Source organism: Bos mutus, chromosome 1 (genome assembly GCF_027580195.1).
Source record: "Bos mutus isolate GX-2022 chromosome 1, NWIPB_WYAK_1.1, whole genome shotgun sequence".
Lineage (NCBI taxonomy): Eukaryota > Metazoa > Chordata > Mammalia > Artiodactyla > Bovidae > Bos > Bos mutus.
In genome coordinates, this window is record NC_091617.1 from 69,518,063 (window position 1) to 69,532,958 (window position 14,896).

The window sequence follows — 14,896 nt, forward strand, 5'->3', positions numbered from 1 at the left end:
AAAGTACTACTTTTTCTTGTGACCCACTATCCCACACATTTTGAGGGCTTGGTGGGAAAGTGTCTCCAAAGTAGTGATTTAACTTTCTACACACAGATTCCCAATTATGAAAGCATAATTTGCAGTTCATTTTTCTCTGCTCTAGGTTTCCTTATTGCTCTCTGTTCTTTCTTATTTGTTTCTGATCTTTAAGCAAGTTTATCACTAGTACAAAAGTCTTTCTAAAAAATGTCAGTATAGTTCTCATTAGCAATCTTTCTGATCACGTCTAGAGGTTTCTTTTTGATCACCTTGGGTAATATATGCTATTGAAGGGTCTCTTTGGATTCTATCAAAGGAAGGTTACTTAAGCATCATACTGTAGACATCATCTATGATAAATACTCTGCATAATTATAATACTTTGATTAAAATGATCACTTTCTTAGATCCTATTTCAGCAAGTAGACCTTATGGAGCCAGAAGTGTTTGTGAAGGAAATAGATTTGAAAGTTACTTCTTCCTTGCAGTAAAGTGGATATAAACTTGTAATCATAGAAAGCTTAGTATTCATTAACATCTATTCCATTTTTAAAAAACAATCTTACTAAGGAATAATTACATATCAAAATCCACTTACTTTAAGTGTACAATTCACTGAGTTTTAGTAAATGTACCAAGTTGTCAGCCACCACCATATTCTAGTTTTAGAACATTTCCATCATCCTCAGTAAGATCCCTCTCATGCCCATTTATAGTTAATTTACCATTTATAGTTACTTTACATTCACACCCCAAGCCCCAGTCCACCACTAATCTATCTCTATAGAGTTGCCTTTTCTGGACATTTTATATAAATGCAGTCATACAGTATGTGATCTTTTGTGTCTGGCTTCTTTAACGTCATCTGTTTCTTCTGATGGTATCTGCCAAATCGATACAATATCTTTCACAGGCTCCTGATCCCAGGCAATTTTCTCAATTTCTTTGGTTTTTTAGGTTTTGTAGTTCCGTTTTTTCCTTCCTTCTTCCTTTTCCACTGCAATTTCATCAGTTCTTTAATCTTCCTTTCTCTAGAATTTCAGTCTTCCACATAGATGTACCTAGTCAGGGTCCATTCAGGAGACAGACACCACATGACAATTTGAATAGGGAAAATTTAATATAAAGAATCATTAACTCTAGTGGGAGATTGAAGTAGTGGGAGACTGGCTCAAAAGGAGTAAAGAGAACTCTAAAGAATACAAGAATAGCATATATAAGCAGTAGTCACCATCTCTAGGGCCGAAGTAGAGGCCACAGGGAGGGAATGTAGAAGAGGGCCATACCCACAAGGCTGAGGTCCAGGCCTCCTTGCTCACTGGATGGTGGAGAAGTTCTCTGAAGCTACAGAGCTGCCCTGAGAGTGTCAGGTGATGTTGTTCATGAAAGCTGCCATGCCAACAACCCTCACCAGGAAACCATTCTCTGGGGTGCTGGGGGAGGCTGCCCCCAGGGAGTGTTGTTCCTCAGAACTCAAGGGGTGTTGGGGGAAGGGGAAGTGGTTCTTGGGAGGTACCAGGCCTGCAGCACCTGCTCTGAAGCTTTCCCAGGAGGTGCAAGGGAAGCCATTTATGAAAACTACCACCAGTGGCACTCTGCTGCACAGCCTTCTGAAGCCATGCTTACCCTGGGGAGTCACTTGCACTACAGGAGTCTGCTTAGGGGAGCATACCAGAAGCAGCGAGAGAATCCCTTTCCTCCTCCAGTGTTTCTCCAGTGCCCTCTGCTGGCAAAGCTTAGCAGTGTGCCAGCTGGCAAAAGATGAGTGTTTTCAATCCAACTCCATTATCACAGAGCAGACAAAAAGAAGGGCAGGTTTGGAGCCGAAAGGCAATAAATTGATAATTGTTACAATATATAATGAAGAAAGTTCATGAACTATATTTTTGGCAAGTTTAAAAATTATATCCAATTCAAGGTAATCAATTGCTCCTCCCCACCCTCCCTCTTTTAATAATATATTTTTTTCTCCTTCTAAGACAAGAGTAATTGTGGTTCTCCATTTTAAAGTGTTTCCTCTTGAATCAGCAGTTGCAGAAAATTCATTAGAGTTGGATTTCTGAATGTTGGATATCCCCTTATCTGCTGAAGGGAAAACAGGTTGAACCCCCCCATCAGATTGCCCAGTAAATTCTGAAGTTGACTCTCTTCTTCTGCCTTGCTTGTTTTATTTAAAAATGTGCAGATTTTGCTAGCGTACAGGATTTTAACCAGTTCTTCCCTGATCATTCCAATGCACATGTCTGGACATACAAAAATTCTTATAACATGTCATTATTTTGTTGTTGTTTGTTTTTATATCGTTTAACTTACCCAGTCCATAATAATAGCTTTATCCTATCTAAAGCATCAGAAACACTTGAAATCATTAAAGAATTTATCAATTATCCTTAAATAATTGATAAAATATTTCATAATTATGTTAACTTCCATTTGGAAGGAGAGCTTCTCAGACTTCTTTCTAAAGTGCTCTCATTTGGGGTACGTTTAACTCATTCAGTTGAGTAGCTTTCTTCTCTCTCTTTACTCCTGAATTATCTTAGACCCTGATCTACTTTTACCCAGATCTTCAGCTAGTGTTCCAACCACACTAAGCTATCATCTGCTTGAATTGACTGGAGAGTGAGCAGGATGCAGCAGAGGCCTAGTATCCACAAGGCTTTCATGGCACTGACCAGTGACAGGTGTGATGTCCCTCTGGTATCAGGCACTGCCTCTCTCTCTCCACTCTTGGGGTAAGATCCTCACTTCCAAACTTGTGTAACCTTCTGCACTCTTGGAAATATTCATGATTAGCTAGGACGTTACTATACCTCTGGTAAAAATGAAGAAACAGGATAAAGTATGACTTCACTTTATTTTCCAAAGACTTTTTTTCTCTCAAAGAACATGAGGATGAAGAACTGCTAACTAGCTTTTATGAAGAGGGTAGTTTTCAGCAACCTTGGATTGTCCACCACCTCTCCTCTCTGGCATGCCATGTTTTCCTTAGTAGCCTGGCCCTCAGCAATAACTGTTAGCTCTTTACTCAAGGATATCTAAGGTTGTCTCTTCTTTTTCCTTTTCTATCCTAAACAGGCTGAAATTTGCTTTTTGCTTTGAGCCAATTATTTAGGAAATATTTTTTGAAAACCTGTCATGTACAAAGCTCTTTGAGGGTTTTAAGGACAAGGCAAGACTTACGTACAATCCAAGGCAGTTTAGTGTTACTCAGATCAGCACTGCAAACCCAGTGGTCTATTGAGATCTGTTATTACCTAGAATTTTTTCCCCTCCAATAGCACTATTTAGAGGGCATCCTTGATAGCTCAATTGGTAAAGAATTTGCCTGCAATGCAGGAGACCCTGGTTCAATTCCTGGGTCAAGAAGATCTGTTGGAGAAGGGATAGGCTACCCACTCCAGTATTCTTGGGCTTTATTTAGAATGAAATACAGCACTATTTAGAATGGAATACAGACTAGCAGTATCTTGGGAACTGGATTTTGGTGGTGCAAATTCAGAGCATATGATATACATGAACTTACTTGTTAAATAGGATTCATTATTTACTAGTCAAAGATTTTGTTGCTGTCTTAAGGTTTTCTATGCTTAAAGAGCATATGAAAGCTGAGAGGTTTCAGTTTTCCTCTCTTGTACTTACAGCTTTGAAGCCTGGCCCTCAAGGCCAGGAATATTATTTGAGTATATGCTTGTATACAGACCACTGTATTAAGTATTTGGGGGCTAAACAGAAGAATTAGACATGATCTCATTTCCTCACAAGGAGATATTATAATCTAGTGATCCATACAAATATATATGTGTACAGAGGAAACATGAAGAACAATTGAGCAACCCATGGCCAAGTGCAGAGTGATGTCATTTAAGCCTGGTGCTCTATTTAGGGGCTTAAATGCAGTAGATTGGTCACTGTGTAGGTTTAATTAGGAAAAAGTCTTTTCATGAGGCATCAAAGGAAGTGAGGGATGAGACTTATCAGAATAGTCCTATTTCCATGACTTGAACAGGCTCTGTCTGCCTTTCTGGAACATGAATGCTATATTTCCTTCTCTCTATTAAAATTATTTGGGTAGATGAGATCTCTAGAGATTTAATCATATCATTATTAGAAACCCTCTTCAAATTCTTTATTGTAAACAGGCTTTGGAAAGTCTGCCATAATTTCCCAAGACTGTGTTTGCAAGTTCTCTAGTAAAGATCATGTTAAATAGCTCCATAAAAATGTGTTGTTTACCAGGCATCTCCAGGGAGTTGCCAAGCCATAGGGAAGTTCTTTTCTTCCCTGTGCCACCAGACAGGAAGGGAGTCTTTCCATGAAACTTTGTTAAGGACATGGAAGACTTCTCACATTCAGGGCTGATACCACTAGCAGTCAGATATTAGAAGCAAAGTTTCAATCCCATGTACATTTAATGAGTAACCTCTATGATCTAAATTCTGTGCTGGGTACTGATTCTGAAATTAAAAAAGAGCTCGATAGAGTTCTTACTTCTGAGAATTTATAATTTAAGAGGGCTTGAGGTTAAATGATGAGAGAGAAATTAGAGTAGTTTGTCACTGCTTGGTACAGAGTATGTCCCTGCTTGCCTTTAGGATGCTTCATTTTTTCCTTCACTGCTTTAAACCAAATCAGAGTTTGTGTTTCCACCTGGATTTGTAGCCACTTTGACCTTCTCAATGCTGTGTGTAATGTCACTAATTCAGCCTGGTGTGACCTGAACAGAGCCAAACTATAAATCGTATATAGACCTTCACCTGGACTCTGCTCCTTATCCTGCGTAGAATGTGGCACCTTGCTGCCGCCCTGAGTGCTTAGCTGGCAGTAGCTTAGACTGGTGTCCATTATTATCCTTACCTCCTCCCTTTCTGTTTCCCGTCCCCCTTAACTGTTGTTTCCATTTAGATGCTGACATCAGAAGGAGCACGCCCTCCAACAGCAAATCCTTCATTTCCTCTCAGTCCTTGTAAGTAGTTTTTTTTTTTTTAAATAGAACTTTGGGATGGGTGGAGAAATAAACCCAGTTCTTGGCATATGGATGGGGTGGCACCATCTGAATCCACAAAGAAGCAAAGTTAATGTGACCAGCCTGCCTGGTGGTGGTGAGCCAGGGAAAGAGAGAGAAGATTATGGGTTCAAACAGGGTGGACTCTGGTGGAAGTGAAGCTTTCAGTGTGGATTATTCCTTCTCTGATAAGTCTGATTATATCAGAGACCCCTAGAAAATGAGGTCTCGAAAGAGAGAACAGTGATCATGATTTCTGACTATGAAATCAAATTGAACAGATTCCCCATAGTAGACTCAGCTAGAGGAGACAGAAGCTCACATGGGAGCAGCAATAGTCTTTAGAGTCCACAGAGCAGTTTGACTCTCTCAACTTTGTAAACAGGTGTTGTCATTCCCATTTTGCAGTTAAAGAAATTGAAGTTTAGGGCTTCCCTGGAGGTCCAGTGGTTAAGACTCCGCGCTTCCAATGCAGAGGGCATGGGTTTGATCCCTGGTCAGGAAACTTAAATCCCATAGGCTGTGTGGTGTGGCCTCCAAAAAAGAAAAGTTTAGAGAAAGGATTTGACACAGAATTCTTAACCAGCATTGTCATGAATGCTAGTAAATGGTACCTGAGCCTAAGTCTTAGAACCCTGTGTGGACCACTGTGTTTCCCACTGTGCACAGAAGTCTGAAAATGATGAGAAAGAAAGCTTTGTAGCCTGGGGTGGCTGTGAGTGTTCTCTCAGCCTGGAAATCACTGCGTAAGTTGTCGGGTCCCAAAGGGAGGGCTCCTGTCCTCCTGTCTTCCCTGTTCAGCCTTCCTTGACTCTCTCCACTTAAGCTCCCACTGCTTCCTGCACTCCACGTCTGCTGAGGCAGTGGCCATGGGGCTCCTGAAGCAGTTTGAGGGGATGCAGCTGCCCGCCGCCTCGGAGCTGGAGTGGCTCGTTCCAGAGCACGATGCCCCTCAGAAGGTAGGTTCTTCAGCTCTACTTCTCTACCCACCGCCCAGCCCCAGAAGGCTGTGAGCCTTCCCGATATTGTTCTTCTTTGTCATACATCCACTGTTTAGCATGAATGTACGTGTTTCCTTCCTGACTTGTAGAAGCCCTTCACTGCAAATGTGTGAAATGAATAAATGAAGGCATGTGTGCATGCTTGTCTTGGGCTTCCCAGGGTGGCACTAGTGGTAAAGAAGCCACCTGCCAATACAGAAGACATAAGAGACACAGGTTTGATCCCTGGGTCAGGAAGATCCCCTGGAGGAGGGCACGGCAACCCACTCCAGAATTCTTACCTGGAGAATTCCATGGACAGAGGAGCCTGGAGGGCTGCAGTCCCTAGGGTCTTAAAGACCCAAGACATGACTGAAGAGACTTAACTCATGTGCATGCCTGCCTACATGCCTGTGCATGTAGGTGGCAGCTCCTTCACTGTCTTTACCCCACATGACTGCTCACTAGACCTGGGGGCAGCACACCTGAGCTGTGACCACCTTGAGACCCTGGAAGAGTATCTGAAAGAACTGAAAAAAAGGTTCTTCTTTGCTCTACAGTTGAATAAGGCATGACGCATCCTGGCGCACCAAGAGGCCCAGGGTGGGCTCAGGGACAGTGTTAGCGAGAGGCGCCACCAACTGGGGTGCTGTTTCCGTTCCTTTTGATTCTTGAAACCCAAGGCCCTCACTTCTAATAGCTTGGTCCCTTATTTATTTTGAGGCCGAGGTTCCATGAAGCCCTTGCTCAGGTGTTTCTGAGAAGTCTTTGATCCATTATGTTTCTGTTGTGGTCAGAAGGGTCAAGTGTGTGTATTCCCCAGACTGTCCATGGAAGATCACCTGTGCTTTTCTCCTGCAGCTCCTGCCCATCCCTGACTCACTGCCCATCTCCCCAGATGATGGGCAGCATGCTGACATCTACAAACTGCGTATCCGCGTTCGTGGCAACCTGGAGTGGGCGCCACCCCGGCCACAGATAATTTTTAATGTTCATCCAGCCCCAACGTGAGTAGTCAGGGGCTGTGCCCTTTGGAAAACAGATACTTTCTCTGTGGATTGTCAGAACTGTCTCCTTACCCTCATCTCTCTATCTGCAGCTGTACCTCCCACACAGTTCTAAAAGGCCGAGGGAGAGGATTATCCTTCTTGTCTGCAAGTTTTACTCTTAGACCTCCCATTCTTTCCCAGAGCTAACTGGAAAAGAGGTCGTTTATCACTGGTCTCCCAACCTGTTGCCTTCCACCCATAGTTTTATGAGCTGTTTTCTTCCCCTTCCTCTTAAGAGGGATGGATGCTTTTCTTTCCTTTTCTCTTCTCTTTATTTGTCATCTCTTATATTTGTTCAGAAACTATGGCTCATTATTGGGGAGGGTCACTGCCTAGGCCTAAATTCTAACCTTGCCATCCTTGCTTTGAATTGGCTCTCCCAATAGGCTTGTTTTGTCCAACTCTTAAAAAAAAAAATAGGTGAATTCCCCTCCCTTCCCAGCTTCCGGGAGCCCAGTGTTTGTGTCCTCACCCTGTACATCTCAGAGCCCTCATAAAGCTGGTATCTCCCAACCCCTTTCCTTCCCCTTCCTTCAGGAGGAAAATCGCTGTGGCCAAGCAGAATTACCGCTGCGCAGGTTGCGGCATCCGGACTGATCCTGGTGAGTGTCTTCTCTGACCCTCATGCTGCCTCCAGGGGCTTCCCCCTCTCACACACATGGGCAAGGGAGCTGGTCAGAGAGGCAGTAAGAGGAGCTAACAGCACAGAACTGGGGAAAGGAAAAAAAGGGGCCTGGAAGAGGGAAGGGGTAGGACCAGGCAAGAACACTGGTAATCAGAGGAAAATGGTTTCTAGAAGCCCATTACCAGAGAAAATTGTGTACAGTAAGTCCCCTACATAGAAGCCTTTGAGCTGTGAACTTAGGTATGAACACATGTTCACATGTCCAAGCACGGAAGTTCACGTGTCTGGTGTACATTGTCACATGCGTGCACCCTCTGCAAGTGGCTGTGCTTTTGTGTGCTTTACTGCTCAGTACTGTATAGAGTGAGTTTCCCTGGTGCCTCAGCAGTAAAGAATCCGACTGCCAATGCAGGAGACGCGGCCTTGATCCTTGGGTTGGGAAGATCCCCTGAAGGGAATGGCAGCTCACTCCAGTATTCTTGCCTGGGAAATCTCAGGGACAGAGGAGCCTGGTGGGCTAAGTGAGTGGGGTCACAAGAGTTGGATGTGACTGAGTGACTCAACAACAACAACTGTATAGAGTACAGCAGTACAGTGTCTTTACTTCGAGCCCAGGATGTCCAGAAGCAAGCGTAAAAGCAGCAGTATATAGCTGATTGTGTTAGTTGGATACCTTGGCTAACTTTGTTGAGCTTGTGAACAAGCTGGACTTAACGACCATGCTGTCAGAATGGAACTCGTTTGTATGTAGGGGACTTACTGTACTCTCAGCCAGGTTCTTGGAGACTGGATCTTCCCAACTTGGCAGCGTTTGTTTCCTCAGTGGCCTCCAGTCTGGGACACAGAAACCACAGGCCTCACTGTATGGGTTTCTGTTGGCTTTCAACCAACTCAGACAGAGGTGGCTGGAGTCCACTGACCAGCCCTCCTTCTAATTCAAAAGGAACGGCAAGGCCGCCTCACCAGCTTATAATTGGGAAAGCCGCCTCTGACCTGTTGACCTTCTGTTTTTTCAGACTACATCAAGCGGCTGCGGTACTGTGAGTACTTGGGCAAGTACTTCTGTCAGTGCTGCCACGAGAATGCCCAGATGGTTATCCCCAGCCGCATTCTGCGCAAGTGGGATTTCAGCAAGTACTACGTCAGCAATTTCTCCAAGGACCTGCTCATTAAGATCTGGAACGACCCTCTCTTCAACGTGCAGGACATCAACAGTGCCCTCTATAGGAAGGTCAAGCTGCTCAATCATGTCCGGGTGAGACCCTCGGAAAGGTGACGGCATAAATTACCCCTGTTCTTAGCGGTTTCCCAAGATCACCACAATCCTCTCTGTTGCCATGCAGAGCTGTAACCATCTTATCATTCTCGCTCTCTCTATGCACTTTCTCTTGCCATTTCCAAAGCGTCTAGTTAGTCTCAAACCTGGCAAGGCAGCTCTAGAGTTATAGATAACACTTGATGGCAAAAGCAGTGTTTCTCCCCTTCACTGAAAATATTAAGTGAACAGAGAAGAGGGTATCAGGCCAAAAGTTTGGATTCTGGATTTTTCAGCGGCTCCCAGCTGTGTATGTGATTGGGGCAGACCTAGCAAAGGACCTTCCCTGACTGGGGGTCACTTTGAAGCGTATTGTTGAGTTAAAGGTATAGAGAAAGGCCTGGCTCTGGTTACTGCATGCAAGCTTTCTAGACCTGAATGGTTTAAAGGCACTTTCTTTCTAATGGTTGTTTCCCTCTCCTTCATACCCCCTCCAACCCCTCCATCCACCCCCACAATGCCCTTCTCTTCAGCTGCTGCGGATCCAGCTCTATCACATGAAGAACATGTTTAAGACGTGCCGACTGGCCAAAGAGTAAGTCTTGATGGAGGCCACAGACCTCTGGCTCAGTCAGTGTCTCTGGAAGAAACGTGTCCCAGCAGTTGGCCCTTGTTATGTAAAGCAGGAGAGTAGGGGGATCATGCAGAAAATTCTAGAAATAGTAAACAAGAAGCCTACAACAGTAACTATGTATCCTTCTCTCTGGTTATTCCATCCAGGGTCAGCCCACCACTCTTGGCAAGCTGACCCAAGTCACTCTGCAGAAGGGTGTAGAAGTCACTTCACCCTCCAGATGCCTGGTTGTGGGGAGGGTGGGGTAGCCTGGGTGGGCTGGGTGTTACCCACCCTCATTATCTCTAGGACCCTTCTCATCCCTAACCAGCTTCTGGATAGAAATCCTTCTTCTCTCATGGGCCACACAAAGGATTCATTCTCTGCTTCTGCCCACTTCCCCTCATTTCCTGCAGGCTTCTGGATGCCTTTGACACCGTTCCAGGCCACCTGACGGAGGATCTCCACCTGTACTCGCTGAATGACCTGACTGCCACCAGGAAGGGGGAGCTAGGGCCCCGGCTTGCTGAGCTCACCAGGGCCGGGGCTGCCCATGTAGAGCGATGTGTGGTAAGAAAGTCTCGCTCTAGCACGATGCAGGGCCCTTACTTAGGGTTGTGAAGAGAAGCATGGGTCCAGGGTTCATGCTGTTGAGTTCCAGGAAGTTGAATTGGCCTGTTAACACTGTGAGAGCAATTGCACAGGCTTGCTCTCCCCAGGGTTGATGAACAGCTAAATCATCCAGATCTAAGGAGTCTAAAATTAGAAGAGGATGTGGTGTTGGCATTTCTCCTGGGAAACGGACAGGACTAAGTGGGTCTTCACTAAAGAGTTGCCATGATGTGGGAGGAGGACCCTGGATTAGATTAGACTCAGAGAAGGACAGGGTCTTGTCTTAGCATTTTCAGTCACTGTGACCACAGGAAATACCACAGGAAGATCCCCTGGAGAAGGGAATTCACTCCAGTATTCTTGCCTGGAGCATGCCATGGGCAGAGGAGCCTGGTGGGCTACAGTCCATGGGGTGGCAAGAATTGGACACAACTTAGCTACTAAACCACCACCACCACTGTGCAAACTTAAATATTCTGTAGATGCAAGTTATTATTGTTCCTGATCTATCCAACATACCAGAAATTCCATTTTTAGAATTCCCTGTCTTAGAATATGTCCAGGCTGTGTTGCTGTAACAGTCCCAGAATTAGAGCTTAAAATGGGGCACATGTAGAGCTCCTGTGTAGCAGGGAGAATTGGAAAGATTTCACTATAACCTGGCCCAAGGCTGGATATTATTTTGGAAAACTGTCCTTGCTTTTACATTTCATCTTAATTGGTTGTGGTTCCCATTTCAAATCATTACCCACACTGGAATTTTTACTTTAGGAAGCCCTTTGTGGCCCCATTCCTTCCTTCTTGTCATCTCTCCTTTGAGAACCACTCTTGTGGCTGGAGTTTCTCAAACTCGTACCTTTCTTGGTCTCCATCTTAAGACTGTGTCTGACACTGCCCAGCCTGGGCCCAGTTTGGCTGTCATGCTAAGTCCAGCTCCAGTCTCTTTCCTGAAGGTTGGAGAACACTTTGGAGCTCCTCGTGCGTGTGTGCTCAGTTGCTCCAGTCGTATCCAACTCTTTGAGACCCCATGGGATTTTCCCAGCAAGAATACTGGAGTGGGTTGCCATGCCCTCTTCCAGGGGCCTTCCCGACCCAGGGATTGAACCCGTTTCTCCTGTGTCTCCTGCACTGCAGATGGATTCCTTACCACTGAGCCACCGGGGAAGCCCTTGGAGCCCCTCAAGTCTTATTTATATTTTGCTCCTTGCCCTGCTTGTGTTCACCCTCTTGGCCAGTTCCTGGTGAACTTTGCCTCCCTTTTCTGCCTGTCTGTTTCCTCCCCAGCTCTGCCAAGCCAAGGGCTTCATCTGTGAGTTCTGCCAGAATGAAGATGACATCATCTTCCCCTTTGAGCTCCACAAGTGCCGGATCTGTGAAGGTGAGAGCTGGTGCCCAGCATGTCGGCCATAAGGACAGAGCACAAGGGCTTATTAATTTCCTGTCAGTTGCCCCTCTTAACAGAAGCTGGGTTTGGTTCAGCAGCTCCCTGTGTCTTACCACAGGTACACTAAGCCACGGCTGTAAGAAGGGTCCTGGCAGTGACTTGCTTCCAGCCTGAGATGACACAGATTGTTCTCTTCTCTCTCCCCTTCCCAACCTGAACAGAGTGTAAAGCATGCTACCATAAAACTTGTTTCAAGTCTGGGAGCTGTCCCCGCTGTGAGCGGCTGCAGGCCCGGAGGGAGCTGCTGGCCAAGCAGAGCCTGGAGTCCTACATGTCAGACTACGAGGAGGAGCCCACCGAGGCCTTGGCCCTGGAGGCCACTGACCTGGAGACCACCTGAGAAAGCATGGAAAGCGCTCTTCCTAGGGGCGAGGGTCACACATAGTGCGGAACTGAGCCACCCTCCTAAGGACTTTCCCCACTTGGTTTTATCTTTTTTTTTTAACTGTTATCATAATTATTAATTTTTATTATCTGTCTAATGTCATGTGTATTCAACCTTATATAGGTTGGTGGGGTCCAGTCTGTTGTGACAATTTGCAGGTACCAAGCATTTCCATCAGAGCTGACATATGGGTCCCTAAGTGAAGCTTCCAGTGCCTCTGTTAGGGGAGTGGACAGTGAGACCCAGTTCTTCCAATATCCATGGCCTTCTCCACTTGGACCAGATCTGGTTTCAGCTGCATCTCAAGAATCATTTCCAGTTTTATTTTGTTTTAATTCTGGAGCTTCTGAGCCAGGCCTTTCTCAGCGAACTCACTTCTCCTTTGCTGCTGAAACAGGAGTGTGGAGTTTTCTCTCTCCCAGTCCTGGAACAGGGTCACACCCTGAGGAGAAGCATCAGAGAATGGGACTGAGTCATGGGCATTCTTATGTAGGTGCTTCTGAGGCCATAAAAACAGTGTTACTGCTACCTTGGACTCTTCAGACACCTCGAAGAGGCAGTAATAACTTTCTTGTATTTTAGGCATAGATGATACCACAGGCTGGCTTTCTTTATCTACCCTGGGGGACTTGACACAGACCAGAATTGATACTTAGACCAGGACTATTTCAAGCATAAGTGAGGCCACAACTCTTGTTTAAGGAGCATTTGTTCAGTCAGAGGAGCTGTTGGCCTCCTCTTGGGTGATAAGGTCCCTTTTAGTCAACATAGCTCTGGTGCAGGTTTGACCTTTCAAGCTCAGACAAATCCCTGGTGCCATCTTAAACTGAGGACAGAAGCCCCATCCAGCATCTCATCCGTGAGTCTCTTGCCACTCTGTCCTCTGTTAGGAGGTCACTGCAGTTCTGAGTAGAAGCCTGGCCCAACTCCATGCTCTCCCTTCCCTCCTGCAGTGGGGCTGGGACCCTCCCCAGTGGTTGAGCTCCTGGCTTAGTTTCTTTTGTCAAAGTTGAGGTGAAAGCTTCCTGCTATTAGTGGTGTTAAAAGACTTGATAGTTTGTGGCTGTGAGCATGAATGTTCCTGTGTTCTTATGATAACAAGAACCTTATGCCAATTATGCACTTAACTCTTTAGCCTGGTGACAGTAGTATACGCAGTCATCCTTATTACTAATTTTAACACACACCCACACCCTTTGTTAATGTGTGTTTTGATGGGAAAAGTTTTTGAAGGGACTGTGTATATGTTTGTGGCATTCTTTAAGTTGCTGTAGCTCCTGACCTGTCTGTAAAGCACTGGTCAGGGTCACAGCTCCAAGGACTGGCAGCTCTGTGAACTAAAGCCCACAGCATTTTAGTTCTGGGGCTGACTTCTTCCTGGGTGCCTGTCTTTCCATAGTTGGTTGCTAGTAGGGAAAAACCTGCTGTGGGCGCTGCCCCGGGAAGCTGAACAGAAAGTTGCACATGGTTGGTGGAAGCTGCTGAGTGTCTGAGTCGGAGGCAACCAGGAGTGTCACTGGAAGTAGTAGGGGCGGTAAAGTAACAGAGCTGAGGCTCCCCCAGGACAGGAGGGAGTGGGAAGAAGTTGATGCCTGGCATTGGTCCCTTTGCCTCAGACTTGGGATCTGAAGGCCACGTCAGGCTGGAAGACCCTGAGGCTGTTCTCCCTTCAGTTCATGGCAGGGGCAGAGGGGCTGTGAAAGCGCTCCAGCCCAGCCCAGTGTTGAAGGGCAGACTAGAAACTCCCTGGTCCATCAAGGAGCTTCGGAATGACATTGTGAAACTCTAGCTTCGCTGAGAATTAGGCCTCAGATTCAGACTGAGATGTTTGTGAAAATGGTGAGCTCTACTTCCAGTCCTGGTTTAAATTGAAAATCCAGCTCCTTACTCCAAGTCACTACACTGGAGGAAAGATATCCTCTCGTTACTGTCGTGTGTGTTTCATGTAGCACAGGATGAAAGGATGGAAGACGCTGACACTTTCTAAAGCTGAGCTCAGCAGTGTGCTCCTGGGTTTTCACTTTTTTTTTTTTTCCTCCAGCTCCCCAACCCTGTCCCTCTAGGCTGCATATCTGTTTTAGTGACCTTGACATTGCTCTCCTCACTGTCCAGATACCATTTATTTATTTATTTGAGAGTAGGGGGAGAGTGGAAAGAGGATGGGGTGTTTTTGAAAGCACTTTGCAACTTATCAGTATCTGAAAATCCCCACTGTTGTGGGGAGAAGCTTTGAATGCACTGAAGAGAGTTCCTTCTGAGAGAAATAGGAGGGGAGATGTGTTCTTTTCTATAAATAAAGGGAAAAAAGAGTTTGCTTGCAAGGTGGAGACAAGATTCAAGACATAGCAGAAGAGTGGAAGGCAGATATTTTCCACTTAAATGAGGCTGTTATTAACTCTCTCTACCAAGACTTTAGAGCTTTTGTTGAATTCACATAAAAGGAGCAAGAGTCTAAATAGAGATGTTCTCGTGTGTGTACAACTCGTGTTCCAAACTGAGTTTCTACTTGCTGTAATTCATACACAGCCTAACATATCATTGTCACCTTTAATAAACTAAGGAAATGAAATTCTGCTTTTTACTTGCCTATCTTGACTATCAGGAAGTGGTATTGAGTGTCCACTGTAAAGTGGACGTGTTGGAAAATTCAGGAAATTTCTGTTATGATGCAAAGAAAATTGGACCTTACAAGTCAGGAAAAGTGGGTTGGAATGCTTTGTCACTGACTTGCCACATGACCTTGAGCAGATCAGTTCACCGTTCTAGACGTCTATGTCTTTGTGTATAAAGTACTTTGTAGCACTTTACGATGCATGGGGTGTGCCCACTACCAGTCCCCTTGGTGTAACGGCCCCCTGAAGCGAGGCAAATCTTCCTCTCCACAGAGTCTGAGTTGTCTTAGATGCT

At 45.5% G+C, this 14,896-nt stretch overlaps 1 protein-coding gene across 6 annotated transcripts in view; it reads left to right on the top strand.

Annotated features, from left to right (window-relative positions):
* The window catches only part of RUBCN (rubicon autophagy regulator), a 62,034-nt gene extending 48,011 nt beyond the window's left edge, over positions 1–14,023 (top strand). For all 6 annotated transcript variants that reach the window (XM_070370707.1, XM_070370682.1, XM_070370699.1 and 3 more), the window contains 9 exons: positions 4,927–4,987; positions 5,853–5,985; positions 6,868–7,013; positions 7,593–7,657; positions 8,697–8,935; positions 9,469–9,530; positions 9,965–10,118; positions 11,445–11,538; positions 11,766–14,023. In XM_070370707.1, coding sequence (XP_070226808.1) covers positions 4,927–4,987; positions 5,853–5,985; positions 6,868–7,013; positions 7,593–7,657; positions 8,697–8,935; positions 9,469–9,530; positions 9,965–10,118; positions 11,445–11,538; positions 11,766–11,944 — 1,133 coding nt within the window. In that variant the 3' untranslated portion in view covers positions 11,945–14,023. The remainder of the gene's footprint in view (positions 1–4,926; positions 4,988–5,852; positions 5,986–6,867; positions 7,014–7,592; positions 7,658–8,696; positions 8,936–9,468; positions 9,531–9,964; positions 10,119–11,444; positions 11,539–11,765) is intronic.
* The last annotated feature ends 873 nt before the right edge of the window (positions 14,024–14,896 follow it).